General features: G+C 27.0%; 1 protein-coding gene across 2 annotated transcripts; it reads right to left on the bottom strand.

The window, feature by feature from the left end:
- Window positions 1–26,758, bottom strand: LOC145269390 (uncharacterized). Of its 2 annotated transcripts, XM_080125076.1 has the most exons (3): window positions 26,312–26,758; window positions 14,062–14,170; window positions 1–6,465 (listed from the first exon to the last, which is right to left on the bottom strand). In XM_080125076.1, the coding sequence occupies exon 3, from the start codon at window positions 3,858–3,860 to the stop codon at window positions 3,135–3,137; it is 726 nt and encodes a 241-aa protein (XP_079981202.1). In that variant the 5' UTR covers window positions 3,861–6,465; window positions 14,062–14,170; window positions 26,312–26,758; the 3' UTR covers window positions 1–3,134. The 2 variants fall into 2 exon arrangements, with proteins under 2 accessions (XP_079981202.1, XP_079981203.1); XM_080125077.1 differs by lacking the exon at window positions 14,062–14,170.

Here is a 26,758-nt window from a genome sequence, read left to right as displayed (position 1 = left end):
TTTATTTTACAAAATACAAAAATTTCGATTATCACTTATGGAATTATAGTAAAAACTAATAAAATCCAATATTTCATACACAAATAAGGATCCAGTATACGAATTATTATAGGAAAAACGTTTTTAACATGGCACTGAGTCAATTCGGTTTTGTGTTAGAAAATATTTTCTTCTAACTAATAATCCATTTTCAGAGTATACATAAACTATGTATATTAAATCATGAATTTTATTAGAAAATCCTTTCATTTTGGGAACATTAAAAATATTTGAAAGAAAAAAGACAATTTCATATAAAAAAGACATTTTCTATGCAATTTGGATATTTCTTTTTCTGTTAAAGTAAAAAAGTATAAGAAATATGATTTTAAAAATCATTTTATGGCATGAAATAAAAATTGATTTCTTATAAGTTCAAAAGATCAGTCATAAATTTTATATTTTTACAGTATTTTTCTGTTGTAAAACAAACAACTGTTTTGCGAAAATGTCCATGTTTTCATTTAATTGAAAAAGTTATTCAGCTTTGAATTGATTTAATTTCTAAAAATGCGTTGTAACATATGCATTATTCCAAATGTTTACAATGGCATTTTTTTCAAATCGATTTTGTCTCAAAACATTTTCTTTTATCAAATAGAATAAACCAACAATTTATTTGTAACATTAAAAAAAGAAATCTAATTAAAACTACAAGTTTTTCATGTGATATTACGGTTTCATGCTAATAATAATAATAATAGTTGCACATATGTAAGGCGTTCCACCACTGAAAAATTTGGATTCGCCTGTCTAGCAAGGAAAAGTTACTAAAATAATATAATTGATTTGTAGAATATTTTATTCATTTGATACATAATGAAAAAAGGAAGTGTTATAAAAGAATAATACAATTTATTAGTATATATATATGATGTATTATAAAAACGAGAAAGATAATTAACAAGAATATCATTTAATTTTCGTATGCACGCACATACGTCATGGCATAAGTTCTTTCCTTGTAAACCAAAAGCTACATGTTTACAAGAATGTTTTTCTAGCAAGAATGTTTATGTTGTTATGTATATAGTATATGTTGTTAGGTTTCGATATATTTTGTTTCTTTGTAAAAGAGTAGCATATTTCACAAGAATTTGGTTTCTCTTAATGTTTCAATTTTCTTATCACTTTTTTTTTGCTGGGGATAAAGCAGTCTACCAGATGCCAAGTATTCTCCCATAATTCAACTGAATCTTCTCTCTTTTTTAAAATTTTCTTCCTTTGAAGATTGTAATGCTGGGTATAGGGCAGCCAAACCAGCTGCCAACATTGCCTTGCTTTTTATTGAAGCCAACCGAGAGCTCTTTTTAGTATCCTCGCTGTTCCCTTAAGTGCAATTGTCTGGATCTCTTTTGCACTTGCTTCACCATGAATATTAGTTAGACAGGGCTTCAAGTTCTTCTTTATAAGCCCTGTGGAACCTATAATAATGTATGATTGATATCTCTCTAAGATTCCAGTTTCTTTCCATATCATACATGAGACCTTGATATTTGGTCTGTTTCTCCCTTTCAGGTCTGTTCAAACCTCCATCATTAAGGACATTCACTTCAACCAAGGTTGCAACTCTCTCTTATTCCATGTTGTATGTGTTCACATATATTGCCATATGCGTTGTTTCTCTCCAGTTTATGTTGTCATGTTTCAACATATTTTGCATTTGTGGTAATGAAGAGTAACACATTTCAAAAGTATAAAGTTTCGCTCTTGTTTTAATTTTGCTAGCACTTTGTTTTATCTGAGGATGGGGCATCCTACTGGAATCAAAACATTCTCTTTTTAGTTTAGTTACTCCTACCAAGAGATCTTTTTAAGATTCTCACCGTCCCTGTAAGTGCAATTGTCTGTATTTCTCTTGCACTTGGTTCACCAAGTATATTTGACAGGTTTTTGAAATTCATTTTCATTAGTCCGGTTCTTCCTATAATGACTGAAATAATAGATATCTTAAGATTGTAGTTTCTTTTCATATCGTACGTAAGTCCTTGGTGTTCTGTTATTTTCTCCCTCTCAGCTCTGTTAAAGCCCTCATCATTAGAGATGCTTACTTCAACTAGGGTTTCTACTTTCTTCCTCTTCTCTTGTTTTATACCACTATGTCAGGCTTAATAATCGCATTTTTTTTTAGGTATGTAGCTGTAAAAACCTTGTTCTCTCTTTTTTTTGTTTTATTTTACTTCAGTTGAAGTTGTCAGAAATCAAGGGGCCCACAACCTGGGGCTAACACCTGAAGTCTATTCGCATATGAATGGCCAAATATTGAAAATTTGGAAAAGAGCCACATACTGCACAAAAATGTTTTCTCTCTTTTTTTTTCATTTTTCTTAAACTTTTTCTTCTAGGGGATGGGACATCCAACCAGATGTCTGACATTTACCCCTATTTTAGTGAGTCCAACCAAGAGATCTTTTCAGGATTCTAGCCGTCCCTTTCAGTGCAATCGTTTGTATTTCACTTGCACTTGGTTCACCGGGTATGCTTGCTATGTACTTTTTAAAGTTCTTTTTCATAAGCCCAGTTGCTCCTATGATGATTGGTATAATTGAAACGTCTTTTAATTTCCAATTCCGTTTCATATCATACATAAGTCCTTGATACTTTGTTATCTTTTCCCCCAGTATGTGTCCGTATATGAATGGCCAAATATTGGTTTTCTTGTATAAAACGTGCTAGATGTTTTTTCCCTTTTTTATTTTATTTTAGTATGTGTTTGCATGTAATTAGTTCTGTTTATATGTAATTTCACAAGTATGTAATTTCTCTCCTGCATGTGTTCATATACGTTTTAACTTATGGTGTGTCTGTGTAAAAGAGAGCTACATATTTCACAAGATTATGGGTTCTCTCTTTTTTGTTTTATTTTACTTCGGTCGAAGTTCTCAGAAATCCACAACCTGGGGCTAACAATTGAACTCTACATGAGATACATAGATATTCGAATGTTCCATTTAAGTTCTTTATTTCTCAAACACTGAGTTAGTAAAGAAATTGAGAACATAATTTTCCTCTCTTCAATTAACCATTTTCATATGTTGTAGTACATCTTTCATTTTGGTCTCTTGGTCTTACTGGATTCCAGGACAAGAATTTGTCTAGTTTGGTGGAGTATCCAGCTTCGTGCTATCAGTATGTGTTCGCGTATGTTGCAACAGATTACTTTTACATATAAAAGAATAGCCACATACTTTACAAGAATATGGTTTCTCTCCTGTATGTGTTCGCATATGAATGACCAAGCTGTCTTTTCTTGTAAAAGAAGAGCCACATACTTCACAAGAATATGGTTTCTCTCCTGTATGTGTTCGCATATGTTGCAACAGATAATTTTTCCGTGTAAAAGAATAACCACATACTTTACAAGAATATGGTTTCTCTCCAGTATGTGTAAGCATATGAATGACCAATCCGTCTTTTCTTGTAAAAGAAGAGCCACAGTCTTTACAAGAATATGGTTTGTCTCCGGTATGTGTTCGCATATGTTGCAACAGGTGGTGTTTCCTTGTAAATGAAAAGCCACATACTTCACAAAAATATGGCTTCTCTCCAGTATGTGTTTGCATATGTTGCAACATATTATATTTACGGGCAAAAATAGAACCACATACATCACAAGAATAAGGTTTCTTTCCAATATGTGTTTTCATATGTTGCAACATAGTATTTTTCATTGTAAAAGAAAAGCCACATACTTCACAAGAATATGGTTTCTCTCTAGTATGTGTTCGCATATGAGTGGCTAAATATTGTTTATTTGGAAAACAAGAACAACACACTTCACACGAATAAGATTTTTCTCTAGTATGTGGTTTAGTGTTCATTTTAAAAGCTGTAATATTTACGAATTTTTAGTCGAATTATTTTATTTATATTTTTCTTGTTTTTCTATTTTAGAAAAAAAACAGATTGAATAAGAAATATATATGTTTAAGGTTTGTGGATTTATAATTGAGTAGATCGCTTACAATCGATCTTTTTGATGTTTCAATGAAAATATGCGTTTTAATATAATCGCTAATATATACATATAATATATATTTCTATCATTTGTGTGCACAGATGATTAGGTCTATCGATCGATCAAAACGAAAAATACATGATAAATCAGTAAGTCTTTATATATGGTATATAATGATATATATGTAAATAATGCAATGTATATAGATATCTAAAACTTCACTTTAATATAATTTTCTGTGCATTATAATTAGTACACGTACAAACCCAACAATTTTAAAGCCCATAATGAAGGTCTCATATGAGTCTTACTAATTTTTTTAATAATTTGGATGCATTTATTAAAAGGCTCACGTGATTAGTATTAGTCATATGCACCAAAATGTACATTGTATGCATTTGAGACAATTATTCCAACAAAATAAACAGTCGTCAGTAAAATATTTGTTTTTATATATTCATAAATACATTTCACAAGGGATCCTTTCACAATGATGAACTTCATATAAATACAGATTATTAAATATATATATATATATATATATATAATAGATTAAGTAAATGTTTGTACATATATATACAGAAACTGTATGCTCCTGTGTGCTAGCTCAGTATAAAACCAAAACAATCCACATTAAAGCAATATTTGATATGGATGGATTAAACGGTATTTAAAACTTACATATAACATATATATATATATATAGTGATTCAATGAAATTAAAAAAACCTTGATTTAATTGTTTAGATGAAAACATGTTTTTTTACTCCAAGTTATAAGTGTATATAATATATATATATATACACACAGAAACTGTATGCTCCTCTGTGTGCTAGCTCAGTATAAAACCAAAACAATCCACATTAAAGCAATATTTGATATGGATTGATTAAACGGTATTTAAAACTTACATATATATATATATATATATATATATATATATATATATATATATATATAGTGATTCAATGAAATTAAAAAAAACTTTATTTAATCAAGGATTTTTTATTATTCCAAGTGAAGCTTTATTTGCTTTATCCTGTATATTGAGCACTTCCTATTTAGATGGGATTATACATAGAATATTACGACCAGTAATATTTTGTAAATCTTATAATCACAGGTTTTCCTACCAGCTGCTTGTTGGATAAATCTATTCGGAAGTAATATATATATATATATATAGATTCTCATAAGTCTGTTATATATAAATCATTTTCTGTGTTTTAATGGAAAGTGCTTAGGAATCCCGTACTTTTTAATCTCAATATTTGATATGGATTGATTAATACATATATGATAGATCCAGTGAATATTTATGCATTTTCTAAGATTATATTTATACGTTGTATTTTACTGAATAGTTCTAAAAAAATACACCATTTTTCATTATTAAAGTATTGTATAAGTTTTTATTATTCTACTATTCACTGCATTTATGAAAGGATTAATAAGTCCATTAGTCATATGCACTTGCGATAATTATTTCAACTAGTACCACAGTTAATAAGTCTAAAAATAAAAGAAATAACTACAAAGTTGTCAGGTCTTTTACAATAGATTTTCATAAAATGCTATTTTATAAAGAAAGATTTGCAAGATTCAGGAGGATTTCTCTTGTTTTAAGGCTTTAAGCTTTGTGCAATTTGATTTGTACTGTACGCTGGATATTCTGCAAAATTGAAAAAACACAAATGTCACAGACAACTTAAATTTCATAAAGTTTATACAATACTAAGATTTTAAGTGAATACACGGTTACTCTTTAAATGGATAAATTATAGATAGATATCTCGATTGTGAACTAAAGGCAGAACAAACTAATCATGCATAATTTTTTAAGAAGTCCCAAAATTCAGCTTTGATTAAAGTAAAGATATGGATTGATTGATTGAACTATGGAATATCATTTTTATGCTTCAAAAAACCCTCATAACTTTTAAATCACTATATATATATATATATATATATATATATATATATATATATATATATATATACACACAAAATGTATACTCCTCTGTGTGCTAGCTCAACATAAAACAAAAAGAATTCCCATCAAAGCAATATTTGATATGGATTGATTAATACATATATGATAGCTCCAGTGAATATTTATGCATTTTCTAAGATATTTATACCTTGTATTTTACTGAATAGTTCTTAGCAATCCACCACTTTTGAATCTAACAAATACACCATTTTTCATTATTAAAGTCTCATATAAGTTTTTATTATTCTACTATTCACTGCATTTATGAAATTGTCAATGAGTTCATTACTCATATGCACTTGCGATAATTATTTCAACTAATACCATATTGATTAAGACTAAAAATAGAAGAAATACATACAAAGTTGTCAGGATTTTTTCAATATATTTTCATTATTTTATAAAATGATTCAGGAGGGTTTCTCTTGTTTTCGGGCTTTTAACTTTGTGCAATTCGTATTGTTTGCTTGATATTCTGTAAAATTGAAAAAAGACAAATTTCACAAAAAACTTAAATTTCATAAATTTTATATACAATACTAACATTTTTAAGTGAATACACGGTAACCTTTTAAATGGATAAATTATAGATAGACGTCTCCATTGTAAGCTAAAGGCAGAACAAACTAATCATGCATACTTTTTAAGAACACCCAAATTTCAATATAATCAGGATATTTGTTGCAATACAAAAAATTATTTCGTTTTTATAGATATTTAAGTAAATACCAACAAAAGCTTCCTTAGTGATTTCCAAACTTTAACAATTTATTTTTTACAATTAAAATTGTATAGTTTAAAAAAAAATGATTCTTTTGGAGAAGACACAATACTATTTTATTATCTTTATTTTGCAACACTTTTTGACTTATGTTTCTCGATGCATGAAATAAACCTTGCAATTTATCAAATGCATTTGGTTCAACAAGCAAATAAATATTTTAATATACAATGTTTGCAAATTCTAAAAAATTGAAGAATAAATCACCACAATATCTCTGATATGCAATAAAACATAACAAAATAAAAATATTTAATTTTTTCACAGGAAAAATAGGAAATATCTCATATGCACGTAATAAATCTGGAAATTCTTTTCCAATGCTTTTTCAACTTTTCATGTCATTATATAATTTACTAGTTCATATATTTACCTATAATAAAAATCTTTTTTCTTTAAAATGATTTTGAATTAAATGAAAAATGAGTATGACTGTTTTCGAAGAAACAATACAGACGTTTCAAATTTAATATATAAAAAATACTAAACGGAAGATTAAAAATGCAATATGCCGTCATTGACGATGAGAAATATTTTGCATACTTATTTAAAAGATTAAAGAAAAATAAGTTATAATATTTGTATTTTTATAACTTGCCTACTTTATAAAAATTAGTTTATTAACGCACATGTACAAGTTGATTGTTATTTTATATTATATATTACTTTAGTTGATACTATTCATTTTTTTTATGAAAATAAGCTTTTTTGTAATTGCTATTGAAAAAAATACAAAATACTTTTTAATAAAAATATTTGTGTGAAATTATAATTGAAAATAAATTATTCAAAATACAATTACTTTTTATGAAAATAAGTTTTTGTGTAATTAGCATTGAAAAGAAATTATTCACAATACAATTATTTTTTATGAAAATAAGTTTTCATGTAATTGCCATCATAAATAAATTATTCACAATACTATTCATTTTTTATGAAAAATGTTTTTGTGTAATTGCCAGTATAAATAAATTATTCACAATACTATTCATTTTTTATGAAAAATGTTTTTTTTTTGTAATTGCCAGTATAAATAAATTATTTGCAATACTATTCATTTTTTATGAAAAATGTTTTTTGTGTAATTGCCAGTATAAATAAATTATTTGCAATACTATTCATTTTTTATGAAAAATGTTTTTTTGTAATTGAAAGTATAAATAAATTGCAATACTATTCATTTTTTATGAAAAATGTTTTTTGTAATTGCCAGTATAAATAAATTATTTGCAATACTATTCATTTTTTATGAAAAATGTTTTTTTTGTAATTGCCAGTATAAATTATTTGCAATACTATTCATTTTTTATGAAAAATGTTTTTTTGTAATTGCCAGTATAAATAAATTATTTGCAGTACTATTCATTTTTTATGAAAAATGTTTTTTTTTGTAATTGCCAGTATAAATAAATTATTTGCAATACTATTCATTTTTTATGAAAAATGTTTTTGTGTAATTGCCAGTATAAATAAATTATTTGCAATACTATTCCTTTTTTATGAAAAATGTTTTTTTGCAATTGCCAGTATAAATAAATTATTTGCAATACTATTAATTTTTTATGAAAAATGTTTTTGTAATTGCCAGTATAAATAAATTATTTGTAATACTATTCATTTTTTATGAAAAATGTTTTTTTGCAATTGCCAGTATAAATAAATTATTTGCAGTACTATTCATTTTTTATGAAAAATGTTTTTTTTGTAATTGCCAGTATAAATACATTATTTGCAATACTATTCATTTTTTATGAAAAATGTTTTTGTGTAATTGCCAGTATAAATAAATTATTTGCAATACTATTCCTTTTTTATGAAAAATGTTTTTTTGGCAATAGCCAGTATAAATAATTTGCAATACTATTCATTTTTTATGAAAAATGTTTTTTTTGCAATTGCTAGTATAAATAAATTATTTGCAATACTATTCATTTTTTATGAAAAATGTTTTTTTTGTAATTGCCAGTATAAATAAATTATTTGCAATACTATTCATTTTTTATGAAAAATGTTTTTTTGCAATTGCCAGTATAAATAAATTATTTGCAATACTATTCATTTTTTATGAAAAATGTTTTTGTAATTGCCAGTATAAATAAATTATTTGCAATACTATTCATTTTTTATGAAAATTTTTTTTTTGTAATTGCCAGTATAAATAAATTATTTGCAATACTATTCATTTTTTATGAAAAATGTTTTTTTTGTAATTGCCAGTATAAATAAATTATTTGCAATACTATTCATTTTTTATGAAATATGTTTTTTTGTAATTGCCAGTATAAATAAATTATTTGCAGTACTATTCATTTTTTATGAAAAATGTTTTTTTTTGTAATTGCCAGTATAAATAAATTATTTGCAATACTATTCATTTTTTATGAAAAATGTTTTTGTGTAATTGCCAGTATAAATAAATTATTTGCAATACTATTCCTTTTTTATGAAAAATGTTTTTTTGCAATTGCCAGTATAAATAAATTATTTGCAATACTATTAATTTTTTATGAAAAATGTTTTTGTAATTGCCAGTATAAATAAATTATTTGTAATACTATTCATTTTTTATGAAAAATGTTTTTTTGCAATTGCCAGTATAAATAAATTATTTGCAGTACTATTCATTTTTTATGAAAAATGTTTTTTTTTGTAATTGCCAGTATAAATAAATTATTTGCAATACTATTCATTTTTTATGAAAAATGTTTTTGTGTAATTGCCAGTATAAATAAATTATTTGCAATACTATTCCTTTTTTATGAAAAATGTTTTTTTGGCAATAGCCAGTATAAATAATTTGCAATACTATTCATTTTTTATGAAAAATGTTTTTTTGCAATTGCTAGTATAAATAAATTATTTGCAATACTATTCATTTTTTATGAAAAATGTTTTTTTTGTAATTGCCAGTATAAATAAATTATTTGCAATACTATTCATTTTTTATGAAAAATGTTTTTTTGCAATTGCCAGTATAAATAAATTATTTGCAATACTATTCATTTTTTATGAAAAATGTTTTTGTAATTGCCAGTATAAATAAATTATTTGCAATACTATTCATTTTTTATGAAAAATGTTTTTGTGTAATTGCCAGTATAAATAAATTATTTGCAATACTATTCCTTTTTTATGAAAAATGTTTTTTGCAATTGCCAGTATAAATAATTTGCAATACTATTCATTTTTTATGAAAAATGTTTTTTTGCAATTGCTAGTATAAATAAATTATTTGCAGTACTATTCATTTTTTATGAAAAATGTTTTTTTTGTAATTGCCAGTATAAATAAATTATTTGCAATACTATTCATTTTTTATGAAAAATGTTTTTTGTGTAATTGCCAGTATAAATAAATTATTTGCAATACTATTCATTTTTTATGAAAAATGTTTTTTGTAATTGAAAGTATAAATAAATTATTTGCAATACTATTCCTTTTTTATGAAAAATGTTTTTTTGCAATCGCCAGTATAAATAATTTGCAATACTATTCATTTTTTATGAAAAATGTTTTTTTGCAATTGCTAGTATAAATAAATTATTTGCAATACTATTCATTTTTTATGAAAAATGTTTTTTTGTCATTGTCAGTATAAATAAATTATTTGCAATACTATTCATTTTTTATGAAAAATGTTTTTTTTGTAATTGCCAGTATAAATAAATTATTTGCAATACTGTTTATTTTTTATGAAAAATGTTTTTTTTTCAATTGCCAGTATAAATAAATTATTTGCAATACTATTCATTTTTTATGAAAAATGTTTTTTTAATTGCCAGTATAAATAAATTATTTGCAATACTATTCATTTTTTATGAAAAATGTGTTTTTTGTAATTGCCAGTATAAGTAAATTGCAATACTATTCATTTTTTATGAAAAATGTTTGTTTGTAATTGCCAGTATAAATATTACTTGTCATACTATTCATTTTTTATGAAAAATGTTTTTTGTAATTGCCAGTATAAATAAATTATTTGCAATACTATTCATTTTTTATGAAAAATGTTTTTTTTGTAATTGCCAGTATAAATAAATAACTTGCAATACTATTCATTTTTATGAAAAATGTTTTTTTGTAATTGCCAGTATAAATAAATTTTTTGTAATACTATTCATTTTTTATGAAAATTTTTTTTTTGTAATTGCCAGTATAAATAAATTATTTGCAATACGATTGATTTTTTATTAATACTGGTGACTAGTTTTTTTTTTAATTATCTGTCTTAGTCATGCTTGGTGAATAAAATTGGCTGTTGGTTTCTATAAAAAAATTGACTGTTTGGTTTTCATACATATGTTCATGGTCTGCAAGTAGTAAAGTGAGGAATAATGGAGTTTTGTCTTTAAATAAAAGTCGTCTTTACAAAATTTATTAATGCCATTTATTGTAATTTACTTGCAGCCACTTTTCTCAACCAAGTAGAACATGCTGAAACATTATCGTCATTCTCCAACTGAGCGAGAGAATATGTTGGACTTTAATACTGATTCAGGCAAGCCTGTTCTACTCCAGCTATTCTAATTATGATCTCTGAACATATCTACCATGCATGTGAAGAGGGAAGCAGACAGGGTAGTAGCCCTAAATATATCTTTTGATAGGATATGGCACAATGGTCTTTTTATGAAAACCAGATCATCTGGTATTACTTAATGAATACTTAACATAATTAAATCATTCTTAAATAAGAGAAGAATCCAGGTTGTCATCAATTGCCAGAAGTCTGAATAATATGATAAATGTGCAATCCTTGACCTTTATGATTCCTAATATTCATAAATGACCTCCTTGAATAAACTGTCTCTGAGATGGGCATATTTGCTGACGACACCAGGCTCTATAAAAGGCGAAAGTAGGAAATAAATATCCAAAGCAATGGTGGAAATCCTAGAGGAAGACCTTCAGTCTGTAGTGAAAGGAGAACAAAAATGGATGATTATGTTCAATGTTGCCAAGAGTAAGATCATTTCCTTTAATAATTACAAGAAACCTTCTCAACCACAAATAGCTTTGGCTAAAGATACATTGCATGAAAGTACTTCGTTCAAACTCCTAGGCTTAACGTTCACAGAGAACATGAGTTGGAACAAATATATTGAGAGCATTGCCAAGGTTGCTGCGAAGATGGTGGGTTCTCTTTCCCATACTAGAAAGTTACTTACACCTGAAAGTATTGTGTACTTCTACAAGTCCATCATTCACCGATGTATGGAGTATTGTCACATTTGGGCTAGTGCATCTGCTACTGGTCTTTCAATCCTGGACAGGGTTCAAAAGTGAATCGTAAACCTGATAGGTCTTGAACTGTCATCTAAGTTTCAAAATCTGCCCCATCAATGAAATTTCGCATCCATCTGCCTGTTTTACAAGTATTTTAATGATGGATTCTCTAACGAAATACAAACACTTGTACCCCCTAGATATAAATACTCCTGACAAACCTGACAAGCAAAAAATCCTACCCCTACACAGTACAGATCTCTAAATTTAAGAAAACCTTTTATTCTAATAGTTTCTTTTTCAGAACTGCTCAACTTTAGAATTCCCTTCCAGGTTCCTACTTCCCCAACTGAATTGACATGCAGAAGTTCAAGTGTAATGTGAACAGACACCTTGCTGCTCAACTCCCTATATATAATCCCTGTAATTTATGTCTTTGATAGTAGCCTCCTACATCAAAGTGGCACTGTACCTTGTTTGGAGTGAAAATCTAACAAAAAAGAAAAAGTAAAACTGGCAAAATCAAACTGTTCTGCAAAAATATAGTGAATTTCAGTCTCAGGATTCAAAGTACCAATAAAGCTGAACAATCATTTGTATCAACAGAGAGATCCGTCTAATTAAATTGATACATTATTGTTGGATGGATTTTTACCATAAACTAAGCTCTGAGCTCCAATAATGACTAATCACGCTGATGGCTGTCGTCAAGCAGCACAAAGCTAAAATTGGTTGTATTATTGATGAATAGCGACTCATCCTTACTGTTGATGTGTAAAATTTTGATACTGATTTTAGCACTAAAATAACAAAAAGCAGTCAATGTTAATCAAATATCGTGCTCTTCTGCCTACCTTAAAGAGCCTGTCAGAGATCAATTTGGACCTATTATATCATAGTTAAGCATAACAATAGGTATTGCTTATCAAGGGTGGGATTCACTTTGAATCTAATTCTGCAAATGAAGAAGACTATTATGGGCATAGCTTATTATGAAATAAATCATGAAAGCAATATCGTTATATGCCTACAACATATATGAAAGTGTCACATATGAAACCACTATTTCTGAAAACTTGATATACTTTCAATTTACTGCTTCAATAAGAGGTTTTGAGATTGGGTGGTTTTCTATGTTTAAATCGGATGTCCCAAACATTCAGAGAAGGAAGATGTATTTTCTTTCGAAACACTTAATATAAATCGTCCACTACTCTCCAAGTATCTAGTGACATACTACACAAATGACAATTACAAAAATCTAAAGAATTCTAACAGCATAAGCATTAAACAATAGGAGCTTCAAAAATATTACCGAGAGCTTGTGTGTCTGCATTTTTGGTATGTATACAAAATGTTGGGGAAGATATTGTTGAACTATTCAGAGATGAATCGACAACTAATTGTTATTAACAAGTAAGGCACTGTATGACAGGTTGTATATTGTCACTAATGCATTTTTATTATATTATTTGTTGATAAAACAAAAATATTAAGTAGTTTAAATTTAAAAGATTTCATGATTATCAAAAAAACATCGACGATTTCATGATTTTATATTATAGAACACTATCGTCCTGAAGAGGTTTAAACCATCTGAATGGGGCCTCTTATTGACAATTGTTTTTTTCTTATTTATTTCTATGGAGATTTCATGAAATTCAGTACAGATTTCAAAACTCAACAGAAAGATTCCCAACTTCAAGATACAACTAAAGAAAGTTGAAGGTAAGATCTTCCAAACGTGAAAATACTCCAAATGAGAACAGTATTTCTAAAAATAGAAATAAAAATAAAGTATCAATCCCTATTTTAAAAATTTAGAGATATAACAATATTATTTTTTTTTACTTTAACTTATAAACAAATTCATTATTCCGTCTTTTTATTTTCTGAAAATGACAGAAAGTATTAATTTCTGAGTGGAAAACTCATAAAGTTTATGGTGTTCAAATTAAGTTACCTTAAAAAATTTACAAATGCAAAAAGTAAAATTCACACAATTAAAATAATCATTAAAGAAATTATGAAAATGTAACATTTTTTACAAATAGAAATAATTACCTGTTATTTACAAAAATATTTGAACCTTATGCAATATGTTTTCTTTTAAGGTCACAAAGCTATGCTTGAGGATTACAGCAAAAGACAGTTCAAATTTTATGGATTAGGTCTGAAAAAATAATAAATTAAATAATTTTGGTTTAATACAGACATAAGTAAAGCATTGTAATTTCTCATTGTTAATTTTTATGCTGTATTTTTAATTTTGCAGTATTTTTAACACCAAAGATAATAAATCAAATAATAAAAAAGCTGAACAGTTCTAATTTCTTATTGTTATAAATGTATTAAATTTTTAAACATTTTGTAGTATTTTTAACACCAAAGATAATAAATCAAATAATAAAAAAGGTGAACCATTCTAATTTCCTATTGTTATAAATGTATTAAATTTTTACACATTTTGTAGTATTTTTAACACCACAGATAATAAATCAAATAATAAAAAAGGTGAACCATTCTAATTTCCTATTGTTATAAATGTATATAATTTTAAAAAAATTTGTAGTATTTTTAACACCAAAGATAATAAATCAAATAATAAAAAAGGTGAACCATTCTAATTTCCTATTGTTATAAATGTATTAAATTTTTAAAAATTTTGTAGTATTTTTAACACCAAAGATAATAAATAAAATAATAAAAAAGGTGAACCATTCTAATTTCCTATTGTTATAAATGTATTAAATGTTTAAACACTTTGTAGTATTTTTAACACCAAAGATAATAAATCAAATAATAAAAAAGGTGAAGCATTCTAATTTCCTATTGTCATAAATGTATTAAATTTTTAAACATTTTGTAGTACTTTTAACACCAAAGATAATAAATCAAATAATAAAAAAGCTGAACCATTCTAATTTCCTATTGTTATAAATGTATTACATTTTTAAACATTTTTAAGTATTTTTAACACCAAAGATAATAAATCAAATAATAAAAAAGGTGAACCATTCTAATTTCCTATTGTTATAAATGTATTAAATTTTTAAAAAATTTTAAGTATTTTTAACACCAAAGATAATAAATCAAATAATAAAAAAGCTGAACCATTCTAATTTCCTATTGTTATAAATGTATTAAATTTTTAAAAATTTTGTAGTATTTTTAACAGCAAAGATAATAAATCAAATAATAAAAAAGGCGAAGCATTCTAATTTGCTATTGTTATAAATGTATTAAATTTTTAAAAATTTTGTAGTATTTTAAACACCAAAGATAATAAATCAAATAATTAAAAAGGTAAAGCATTCTAATTTCCTATTGTTATAAATGTATTAAATTTTTAAAAATTTTGTAGTATTTTAAACACCACAGATAATAAATCAAATAATTAAAAAGCTGAACAGTTCTAATTTCTTATTTTTATAAATGTATTAAATTTTTAAACATTTTGTAGTATTTTTAACACCAAAGATAATAAATCAAATAATAAAAAAGGTGAACCATTCTAATTTGCTATTGTTATAAATGTATTAAATTTTTAAAAATTTTGTAGTATTTTTAACACCAAAGATAATAAATAAAATAATAAAAAAGGTGAAGCATTCTAATTTGCTATTGTTATAAATGTATTAAATTTTTAAAAATTTTGTAGTATTTTTAACACCAAAGATAATAAATCAAATAATAAAAAAGCTGAACCATTCTAATTTCTCATTGTTATAAATGTATTAAATTTTTAAAAAATTTGTAGTATTTTTAACACCAAAGATAATAAATCAAATAATAAAAAAGCTGAAGCATTCTAATTTGCTATTGTTATAAATGTATTAAATTTTTAAAAATTTTGTAGTATTTTTAACACCAAAGATAATAAATCAAATAATAAAAAAGGTGAAGCATTCTAATTTGCTATTGTTATAAATGTATTAAATTTTTAAAAATTTTGTAGTATTTTTAACACCAAAGATAATAAATCAAATAATTAAAAAGGTGAAGCATTCTAATTTCTCATTGTTATAAATGTATTAAATTTTTAAAAATTTTGTAGTATTTTTAACACCAAAGATAATAAATCAAATAATAAAAAAGCTGAACCATTCTAATTTCTCATTGTTATAAATGTATTAAATTTTTAAAAATTTTGTAGTATTTTTAACACCAAAGATAATAAATCAAATAATTAAAAAGCTGAACCATTCTAATTTCCTATTGTTATAAATGTATTAAATTTTTAAAAATTTTGTAGTATTTTTAACACCAAAGATAATAAATCAAATAATTAAAAAGGTGAAGCATTCTAATTTCTCATTGTTATAAATGTATTAAATTTTTAAAAATTTTGTAGTATTTTTAACACCAAAGATAATAAATCAAATAATAAAAAAGGTGAACCATTCTAATTTCCTATTGTTATAAATGTATTAAATATTTTAAAATTTTGTAGTATTTTTAACACCAAAGATAATAAATCAAATAATAAAAAAGGTGAAGCATTCTAATTTCTCATTGTTATAAATGTATTAAATTTTTAAAAATTTTGTAGTATTTTTAACACCAAAGATAATAAATCAAATAATAAAAAAGGTGAAGCATTCTAATTTCCTATTGTTATAAATGTATTAAATTTTTTAAAATTTTGTAGTATTTTTAACACCAAAGATAATAAATCAAATAATTAAAAAGCTGAACCATTCTAATTTCCTATTGTTATAAATGTATTAAATTTTTAAAAATTTTGTAGTATTTTTAACACCAAAGATAATAAATCAAATAATAAAAAAGGTTAAGCATTCTAATTTCCTATTGTTATAAATGTATTAAATTTTTAAAAATTTTGTAGTATTTTAAACACCAAAGATAATAAATCAAATAATAAAAAAAGGTGAAGCATTCTAATTTCTCATTGTTATAAATGTATTAAATTTTTAAAAATTTTGTAGTATTTTTAACACCAAAGATAATAAATCAAATAATAAAAAAGGTGAAGCATTCTAATTTCCTATTGTTATAAATGTATTAAATTTTTAAAAATTTTTATAGTATTTTTAACACCAAAGATAATAAATCAAATAATAAAAAAGGTGAAGCATTCTAATTTCCTATTGTTATAAATGTATTAAAAAATCTCAATTCTTTTCTTGTAATTTTAACATCAAAACAAACTTTGCTGCAAATGACCAGAACACTCATTAAAGTTGTGATGTTCAAATCAATTACCCTGTAAAAATCTACAAATGAGAACATGACAGAACCCCACAAAATTCAAGTAAATTTAACATTATATAATTTAACTACATTTCCTATCACAATCCCATGCTTAAATTGGCACTTAATATAAGACTCAATTCACAAGACATAACTAACCCTTCCTATATAGCCAAAATCAAAGTAGCCTACCATGTACGACAAAATATAACTATTACTTCCTATTCTTATTAATTTTTAAAGCACACAAAGACAAAAAACTAAGATAGTTTCGAATAAACATTGACAGCACTCCTTTTTATTGATGCCATAATTTGCACCAACTCTTAACTTTGACATGTTCTCTGAACTGTCAAACCTTCAGCTTGCTGCCCTCCCCAATTTGTTTTTCTTAATGCAGCCACATGCACAAATTAATGCATTTATATTTTTAAAGAATATATTTTAAACACATTAACTAAGTAAAATTTAATTTATTAAATGGCAAATATATTTCAAATCAAAAACGTTTCTGCATCATTTCAATATGTCATTTACAATGTATGTCTTTATTTTCTTACAAACACACAAAATCATTGTATCTATAGTTGGGTATTTTTGTACTTTACTTTTAAGAGAAAGGTAAGCTTACTTATGTTTTGGATTAGCATATGAAATATTATTTTGTCATAAACGGCTTTGGGGTTGAGACAAATAATTCACAAATATTAACCCATCTTTACTTCTCTGCTTGCTTTTTAAGTTTCTATTTTTATGTTTTTGGGGCCAATAAGCAATGATAAATTTTTTCTATTAACATATTCTATTGTTTACATTATCATGTTTAGAAAGGACCCATGGCATAATAGATAATGTATTTAGTAAAATTCAGTGAAAAATGGCACCGTTTTGATGGTTGAAGATTCAAGTCTCAGTGTATACTACGAATACAATTGTGAATTACTTAAGACTTTCTTGCTCATGGTTGACAGAATTAGAGCTTGATACACTAAATAAAGGTTTCTATTTGTAATTCAGTAAATAATGACAGAATTAGAGCTTGATACAACAGAGATTAAATAAAGGTTTCTATTTGTAATTCAGCAAATAATGAGAGAATTAGAGCTTGATACACTAGAGATTAAATAAAGGTTTCTATTTGTAATTCAGTAAATATTGACAAAAATAGAGCTTGATACAACAGAGATTAAATAAAGGTTTCTATTTGTAATTCAGTAAATATTGACAGAATTAGAGCTTGATACACTAGAGATTAAATAAAGGTTTCTATTTGTAATTCAGTAAATATTGACAGAAATAGAGCTTCATACACCAGAGATTAAATAAAGGTTTCTATTTGTAATTCAGTAAATATTGACAGAATTAGAGCTTGATACACCGGAGATTAAATAACGAGTTCTATTTGTAATTCAGTACAGATTTCCAAGTTCAACAAAAAACACCTAAAGAAGGGTGAAGATAAAATATTTCAAATGTGAAAATGATAATCAAAATAAGAGCAGTATTCCTAACAATAGAAATAAATATAAATTATCAATCCTTATCTCAAAAATTCAGAAATATAACGCTATTTTTAGTAGAAATATATTTCATTTAAGATTATTTTTAACTTTATCTTATTAAAACTATCATGCTTTCATCGTTTTATTTTCAAAAAATATTATGGACAGTATTAATTTCAGAGCAGAATATTAATAAAGTTTGTGGTGTTTCAATTAATTGTTGTTGCAAAAATCTACAATTCAACAAATAAAAATAAACTCACAATAAAAGTAATCAATGAATAGTAATAAAAAATAAACATTTTAAAAATAGAAATAATTACCTGTCTTTCCAAAAATATTTAAACCTAAAGCAATATGTTTGCTTTAAAGGTGACGAAGCTATGATTGATGATTTCAACAATACATATATAGATAGTTCGGGTTTTTAGGAATAAGACTTTTAAAATAATAAATTAAATTATGTTGGTTAAATACAATAAAATACTGTAAAGCATTTGTATGTATTCTTGTGATTTATCAGAAAAGAAATAAATGACATGGTATATCGTGGGATGCATTAGGATTAATATAACATAAAATATCTTACCGCCTTCTCGTGGGTATGTTTGCAGCACATGGTGAAGGAATGGAATAATTATGAACAAATAAGAAAATCACGCGCTGTTACATAACGATATACCTTTATTATGGAGACACACACACGTAACGACAATTCAAACATAATACATGAAAGGTTAAAAGTCCAAGTATGATAACTGGAATGAACAGGAACGATGCTCATCTCTCCATTTTGAAAGTCAGTTTTCCCTCCACTCCTTCTATTATAGTCGTTGATCTCCCGAGAAATTGCAAGAATTTAAAGCCAAGGACTACTGACAAAGGGGGGACAATCTTGCCCAAAGAAGTAAAGAGTTACTCCCCTTTCATTATACTATTGTATCGTCGTAACATGGCATAAATTACCTTTAGATTTTAAATGAAAAAGACAAGCTTAGTTATTGAATCTCCAATAATATTCAAGAAATTATTTTAACATTTAGCAGTTTTTTTTTCTTTAAAGATAACAGAGCTATACTTAAAAATTTGGCCTATAGATATATGAATTTCCAGAATAAGTTTGTAAATCAGATCAAATAATTTTGGTTCAACACGAGAGGAAAACGTGAAGCATTATGATTTCACATTGTTAAAAATGTATTCATAAAATTATAAATTTTTAATATATTTTTAACATCAAAAAATAAAATCGAATGTTCTTAAAAGAATTTAATACAAATTTGAAGGTAAAAAATGAAAAATCATTTAATTTGAAATTACGAGTAAATAACTTCTAAAATAAAGATAAAATTAATTAACGTTTTCCAAACAAAAAAAATGAACAGGTAATGGAATGTATTAGTTGCAGATTCTGCTTACATTTTTATATATTTTTGTGATTTATCAGAGAATGACGAAGTGGATAATTAATAAAGAAAAAAGTGCCACAAATTACCTAAAAAAAATAGATTCAAAGGCAAAAAATACACTCGGAGTTATTGCCCATTTTTTCAGCTTAACTATTTCTTTCTAGTCACTCGGAGTTATTGCCCATTTTTTCAGCTTAACTATTTCTTTCTAGTTAAGGATAACTTTTAATATCAAACTATTTTAACATCAGTAATTTGCAGAAGGTTTTTAAGCAAAATTAATGTGTATTACTTGACTTTTGTTTTTTCTCACAAACAAAAAGTAACTTTTGTTGTAGCATGAATAGTGAATTAAAAATCAGGTTTACTAATGCATGTCAACAAATTTTTTGACTGTTAGAAAAAAAAATTTTGCAATTAAGGGAAAATTTCTGATCCTGGGAAGGGGAATTACAATTGTAGAAACAGGTTAGCAGTAGTTTTCTAAATAAATGAATATCCTTTAGGGAGTATAGCTGTGTTCTTGACAATAGCACAACTAATAAACATTATTTGCTTCGTCGTTTTTGCTGTCAGTCTCAATACTATCAACTTTTTTCCAGACAACAAAAATGAATCTGCAAGAAGCTTGGCTGATTAAAGATTATGCTTGTAAAGAATGATCATCAAAAAACTTTAAATCGCTAAAAAGCTACTCAATTTCTTTGATAATTTTTGTTGTTTTTCTGCTACTTTTTTTCCACAAAAGACTTCAATAATAAAAAGCAAATATTCACTAGAAATTTGCTGTTGACAATCTACATTTATATATAGCTTTGCAGATAAAGTTTGTTTCAATAAACTTAGTCTTTTTCATGGCAGGAAACTGGGGCTTAATTAAGAAATACATACATTTTTTTACAATCAGTTTTGCAATGTTCCATAGGAAAAACGTTGTTCTTTACGCTAATGTAGGAGTTCGAATAATAGCTGTTAGAGTACACTGCTTTCACAATACTGAATCTGACAATAAATTTTTGTTATCTGTAAAGTATATATTTGAACAACTAAACGAACCTGTGGAATATGGACTGCCAGTAGAAGTAAAAACTATGTTATTAAATATAGGCAAAAACTAAAAAAGTTTTGATATCATAAATATTCGATGGCATATGCATAGCATTGGTCAGATGAGTGAATAGAATCAGAATTGAAAGAATCAAGTTAAAGTCACAATAGTAGAAACAGGTTCACTGTAGTTTTCAAGTGAATAATCCTTAGGCATGTAGCAAGAGAATCAGAATAAACAAACAACAGTGATTAATAAATGATAAATATTTTTGACAAACCATGAAGATTAAGGCAAATTCATTGAACTGCATGTACTCTAATAGTCATCTCTGAACGCATATACCATGCACTGAATAAGGAAGGGGAAGCTAGGGTAGAAAGCCATGATGTATTTAAAGCCTTTGATGGAATCTGAGATGAAGGTTTTCTCATAATAATTAAAACACAATGTACAAAACCTCAGAAAATTACAATCAGTCTTAAGTGGAATGAAGCATAAATAACATCTACTGCTGCTAAGACTAAGCTTCTTTCCTTTAATAATTATAAGAAAGCTTCTTGTCCACTGATTGTTAAAATGCTACCTGTAAGTTATTATTCAAACTATCAGCATAACATCAACAATCAACATGAATTGGAACAAATAGATTGCTACAAAAAGGTGGGCTCTATCTACTCTGCTAGAAAACTACTCACACTTGCCAGGATCCAGTATCAATAGAGACAGGATTGGCGAATGAATCGCGTGTTGTTACTACATCTGAGCTGGTGCATGTACCACTAGTCTTTTCCTCATAGACAGGATCCTAAAAAAAGTTTCCAATTGCATACAATCAACAAAACTCCAGCCCTTGCCAAATCGCCATGATGCTGCATCCATGTGCCTGTTTTAGATTTACTTAATGAAAACTTAATGAAAAATGTTCTGACAAACTCATAGAACTTGTGCCCTTTGACATTATTTTTTGTAATCTGTAAACGCTATGTTTGAACAACTAGACGAGGCTGTGGAATATGGACCAACAGTGAAAGTAAACATTGTTATTGAATATATAGCGAATGCACAGCATTGGTCAGATGAGAGTGCATAGAGTCAGCACTGAAAGGATCAACTTGAAGTCACGATTGCAGAAACAGTTTTGTAGCAGCCAATACTCACTACTATCACAGGCAGAAGCTAATTCTCTCAACGGGATTTGAAATCCATTTTCTCCCTGGTTTGTCCAATCATAAGCCAGCTCTCAATCATGTGACAGAGTATATAAAAGGAAAAATCTGAAACTCTCAACACTCTTTCAAACTGACCCTGCTACTTGCTATAAACAAATGTGGGCGGAGTTGTTCTCTCCTCAACAACCTGGAAATATATTAATTCTATACACAAGAACACTTCAACTTTCTAACCTGTTTTTCTCTTATACACATCTACTAACACTACTAACAGAAATGACAAATAAAGTTGTTTAAAGAAATGTTAAAATGAGACTTCCTTTCATTGTCTTCATTATTAACTAAAATGGTGACCCTGATGTGATTTGACTACGCAACCTTCTGATCTGTTTTGCCTTCATTATAAACAAAAATGGTTACTCCGGAACACGTAAATTTCTATGGCTTTATTTGTTATTTTCACTTTTCTTAGCTCCTTAAAAAGAACAACCTCTTGGTATCATTACATTTCATATTGCTGAATAATTCTTTTTCCTTTCAAAAATTTGGTTTGACCGCATACTCTTCATGAACAAAACAAAGGAGCATAAAAAACTGCCAAAAAAAAAACTGCCAAAAACAATCTTCAGATGTTGCTTACTCATCACTTGAGAATTCTCTAGAACGCTGTTCTAACACCAACATTTTTTTTTCGCCAAAAAGAAAAAGAAAAGGTCATTGCTTGACACTTAAAACTAAAACACAGAAATATTTTCAAAGACAGGCGTCTCATAAAAAAAGCTAAAAACATTTTAGTGGAAACGCATTTCACCAGAAATACTACACACATTTTCACTAAAAATAACTGGATACATTTCACCTGAAATGAATAAAACAAAGAAAAAAAACATCTTTTCTTTTACAACGGCTACATATAAGAAATACTTCTCACATTTTCACAAAAAAATATAAAATATTTAAACCGGATACATTATCAAGACAAAGAAAAAGCGTTTTTCTTTCACAATGGCTGCATATAAAAAACACCAGCCTAGAAAAAGAGTTAACACTTTTAGTGTACAAAAAATTCTAACATCTGGCCTGGACTTTTGCTGTTTTTTATCCTACCTTTTTCTCTTACTAACTGCCTTTTACGCAAACCACACATATTTCAACAACAAAAACATGAGTCAACTCGACTCCATTTACACACATAGCATAAATATTCTCTGCTACAAGAAACATTCCCCTATCAAAATTATCTTACAAAAAACATTATTTTCACTGAAAAGCAACAATTTTTCCCCAAAGAAAAAATAAATAACTGTCTACTGAATACTTTGAGTGCAACAAATATGCATTACTGGCAACTAACCATCCAAATCACTCTTCACGGAAGAACACACTCGAAATACTTATTTTTTCACACCCTCCACCTGAAGTAACCACCGAAGTAGACTCGTCAAGAAAACAATTTGTCACCGACGTTTAGCAACAAGCAAATAATGACTTCAAATTCCACCGGAATCGTTCAAATATAAAGATACCATATACGATTCTACAAAACAAATTTGAACATAGTCACAAGCAACAAGTCTCATGTTGACACAAAAAAAAACGAATTTTACAAGTAACTGCCACAGACGGACATATTACAAAATCCTCACTACTTCAAATTTTCTAATTTACAACTGACACACAGAAAAGAACCTTTATTTCGATAAACATTTTTGGTTTTTGCCCAAAAACCAATCCAACAAGGGGGTATCTGTAGCAGCCAACACTAGCTACAATTGCAGGCAGAAGCTAATTCTCTTGGCGAGATTTGAAATCCACTTTCTCCCTGGCTTGTGCAATCACAAGCCAACTCTCACTCACATGACAGAGTATATAAAAAGCGAAATCTGAAACTCTCAACCCTCTTTTAATCTGACCCTGCCTGGGAGCAGACTTTGCCTGGGCTTTGGCTCCAGGCAGAACGTGAGTACAACAAGCTAGCAATGGATATTTTCAAGCTCCCATTTTTTTCCATGCACGATACGCACACAAATATGCTTTATCATGCTAAAGAAGATACACTGACACACACACACACACACACACACACGACAACATGTGAACACACTGAAGACATTTCCCTTTCTTTCTTCTTTAATCAGCTTTCTTTGTACCAACGGCTACTAGCTATAAACAAATGTGGATGGAGTTATGCTCTCCTCAACAAGCCAGCAATATATTAATTCTATCTATACACAAGAACACTTCAACATACTAAGCCGTTTTTCTCTTATACGCATCTATTAACACTACTAACAAAGATAACAAATAAAGTTGTTTATTAAATGTTAAAATAAGACTTCCTTTCATTGTCCTCATGTTTAACTAAAGTTTTCAAGTGAATGAATAAAGCTTAAAGGTTTTGATATCATATAGTATTGGTCAGATTAGAGTGGGTAGAGTCAGCATTATGGACTTTAGTGTCTTTTGTAACATACATGAGAAATACTTACAAAATAAATTCCCGAGAATCGCTAGACTCTGGAATTCCATTCCAGGTCCCTGCTTCCCCAACTGTACTGACATGCAGAAGTGCAAGTGTAACGTGAACTGACATCTTGCTGTCCAAATCCCAACATAGTGCCCCAGTAGTTGCTGCCCCTGATAGTAGCCCCCTACATCACAGTGACAATGTGCCTTGTTTGGGGTGAAAATGTAATAAAAAAAATTTTTTTTTTAATAAAAATTAATTAATTGACGGAAATAAAGCATCTGCGATGCTTTATTTCCGTCAATTATTAATGCATTTTTAGTACTTAAAAAGAACTTCAGTAAAGTTTGTTTTTGTTTACATAAAATAATACATTGTCAGTAAAAAATAAAAAATCTGTTTATTATATGCTGTGATAATAAATAAAAACATGTACGCAATTTCATTAAAATTGATTCCTTAATTTTGGTGAATTTTAAAGTGACGGAAAAAGTAAAAATGTTTTTTATACTTTGGGGATTTGCCATTTACTTTGCACATACATTCAAATAATCCACTCAAAATAGTTTTAGGGTTTGTATTACTGTACACATAGATTCGAAAAAGTTGGCAAAAAACAAATATATAACAAATAAATGTTATCAAAGGCAAGATAAGTTACTTTTCTACCAAACTGGATATATTTTTTGTGTTTTTATTCAATGTAACATGTTTATTCAGCTCGAAAAACATGCAGTGTTTACCGATGTATTGGAAAATTCAAAATGGCGCCCGACTCTCTCTTTAACATGGTAAGTTTGGGAAAAGGTGTTATAAATAATAAACTAAACAAAATACTATTAAAAAAACACCGAATAAATGTCAACTTATGTCACGGTAACATATATTGAGCGAGTTTTTAACAGTATTTTATCCAGTTTATTATTTATAACACCTTTTCCCGAACTTACCGTGTTACAGAGAGAGTCGGGCGCCATTTTGAATTTTCTAATACATCGGTAAACTGTATGCTTTTCGAACTGAATAAACATGTTACATTGAATAAAAACACGAAAAATATATCCAGTTTGGTAGAAAAGTAACTTATCTTGCCTTTCATAACATTTATTTGTTATATATTTGTTTTTTTTCCAGCTTTTTCAAATCTATGTGTACAGTAATACAAACCCCAGTTTTATTTTTATTTTGTCGCTTATGTATTTTTTGGGTCGCAAGGGATTATGTTGGAGTACGTAATAATATTAGATAATTCCGATGTTTTCAATAGGAAAATAATTTTCAGGCAAAATAAACAAACAAACAAAAAGACTTAAAAAATAAAATAAAATAAAACAATAAAAATCTCGATTGGAAAGGTTTCTATATTACCATTCTTCGTTTATATGCAATCATGGAATGTTGACTCATTTCTCTATCTTTGGAAAGGGAATTATAATAGTTTAGACGCGCCCCTATTGTAAAAAAGAGAGCCTCAAAAGAAATTAAATTCAAGTAATACTTACTTTTTGTTTGGCAATCTGTGTTTAACAAACAAACAAAAAAAAACATTATAAGATGAGTTAATTAAAACGAAACGAGTTTGACGGGTGGAAGTCAATATTTTAAGATGGCGACCGGAAAAGCTAGTTCGCAGAAAATTAAAATAATTATTTTGATTTTTTGTGATTTCATTTTTTTCATTTTTTCTTTTTTATGCATATGGCTCATTCCATGTCAAATCGACAAGGGGTTAAACCATGTCTGACACGGATTTTTGTTTCAAATTTGCTACACTTATAGATCTCCATGAAAGGAATTGAATGACACCTGCTACAGATCTCAAAGTGATTTTTTTTATATGGATTTTGTGACCATGGTCTTTATGTATATATTAATCAGCATTAAAATAGCTTTAGAAAGATATCAGACATGACCATATTGTGAAATATCGAAATGTTTTTGTATGAAGT

This window comes from Euprymna scolopes, chromosome 45 (assembly GCF_053919585.1).
Source record: "Euprymna scolopes isolate OS-2025 chromosome 45, ASM5391958v1, whole genome shotgun sequence".
Lineage (NCBI taxonomy): Eukaryota > Metazoa > Mollusca > Cephalopoda > Sepiida > Sepiolidae > Euprymna > Euprymna scolopes.
The sequence above is the reverse complement of the archived record's forward strand: the minus strand, read 5'-3'. Positions and strand labels throughout refer to the sequence as shown.

Excerpts from the sequence above, each read along its gene's own strand:
- LOC145269390 (XM_080125076.1), bottom strand. The coding sequence starts at position 3,860 with ATGAACACTAAACCACATACTAGAGAAAAATCTTATTCGTGTGAAGTG.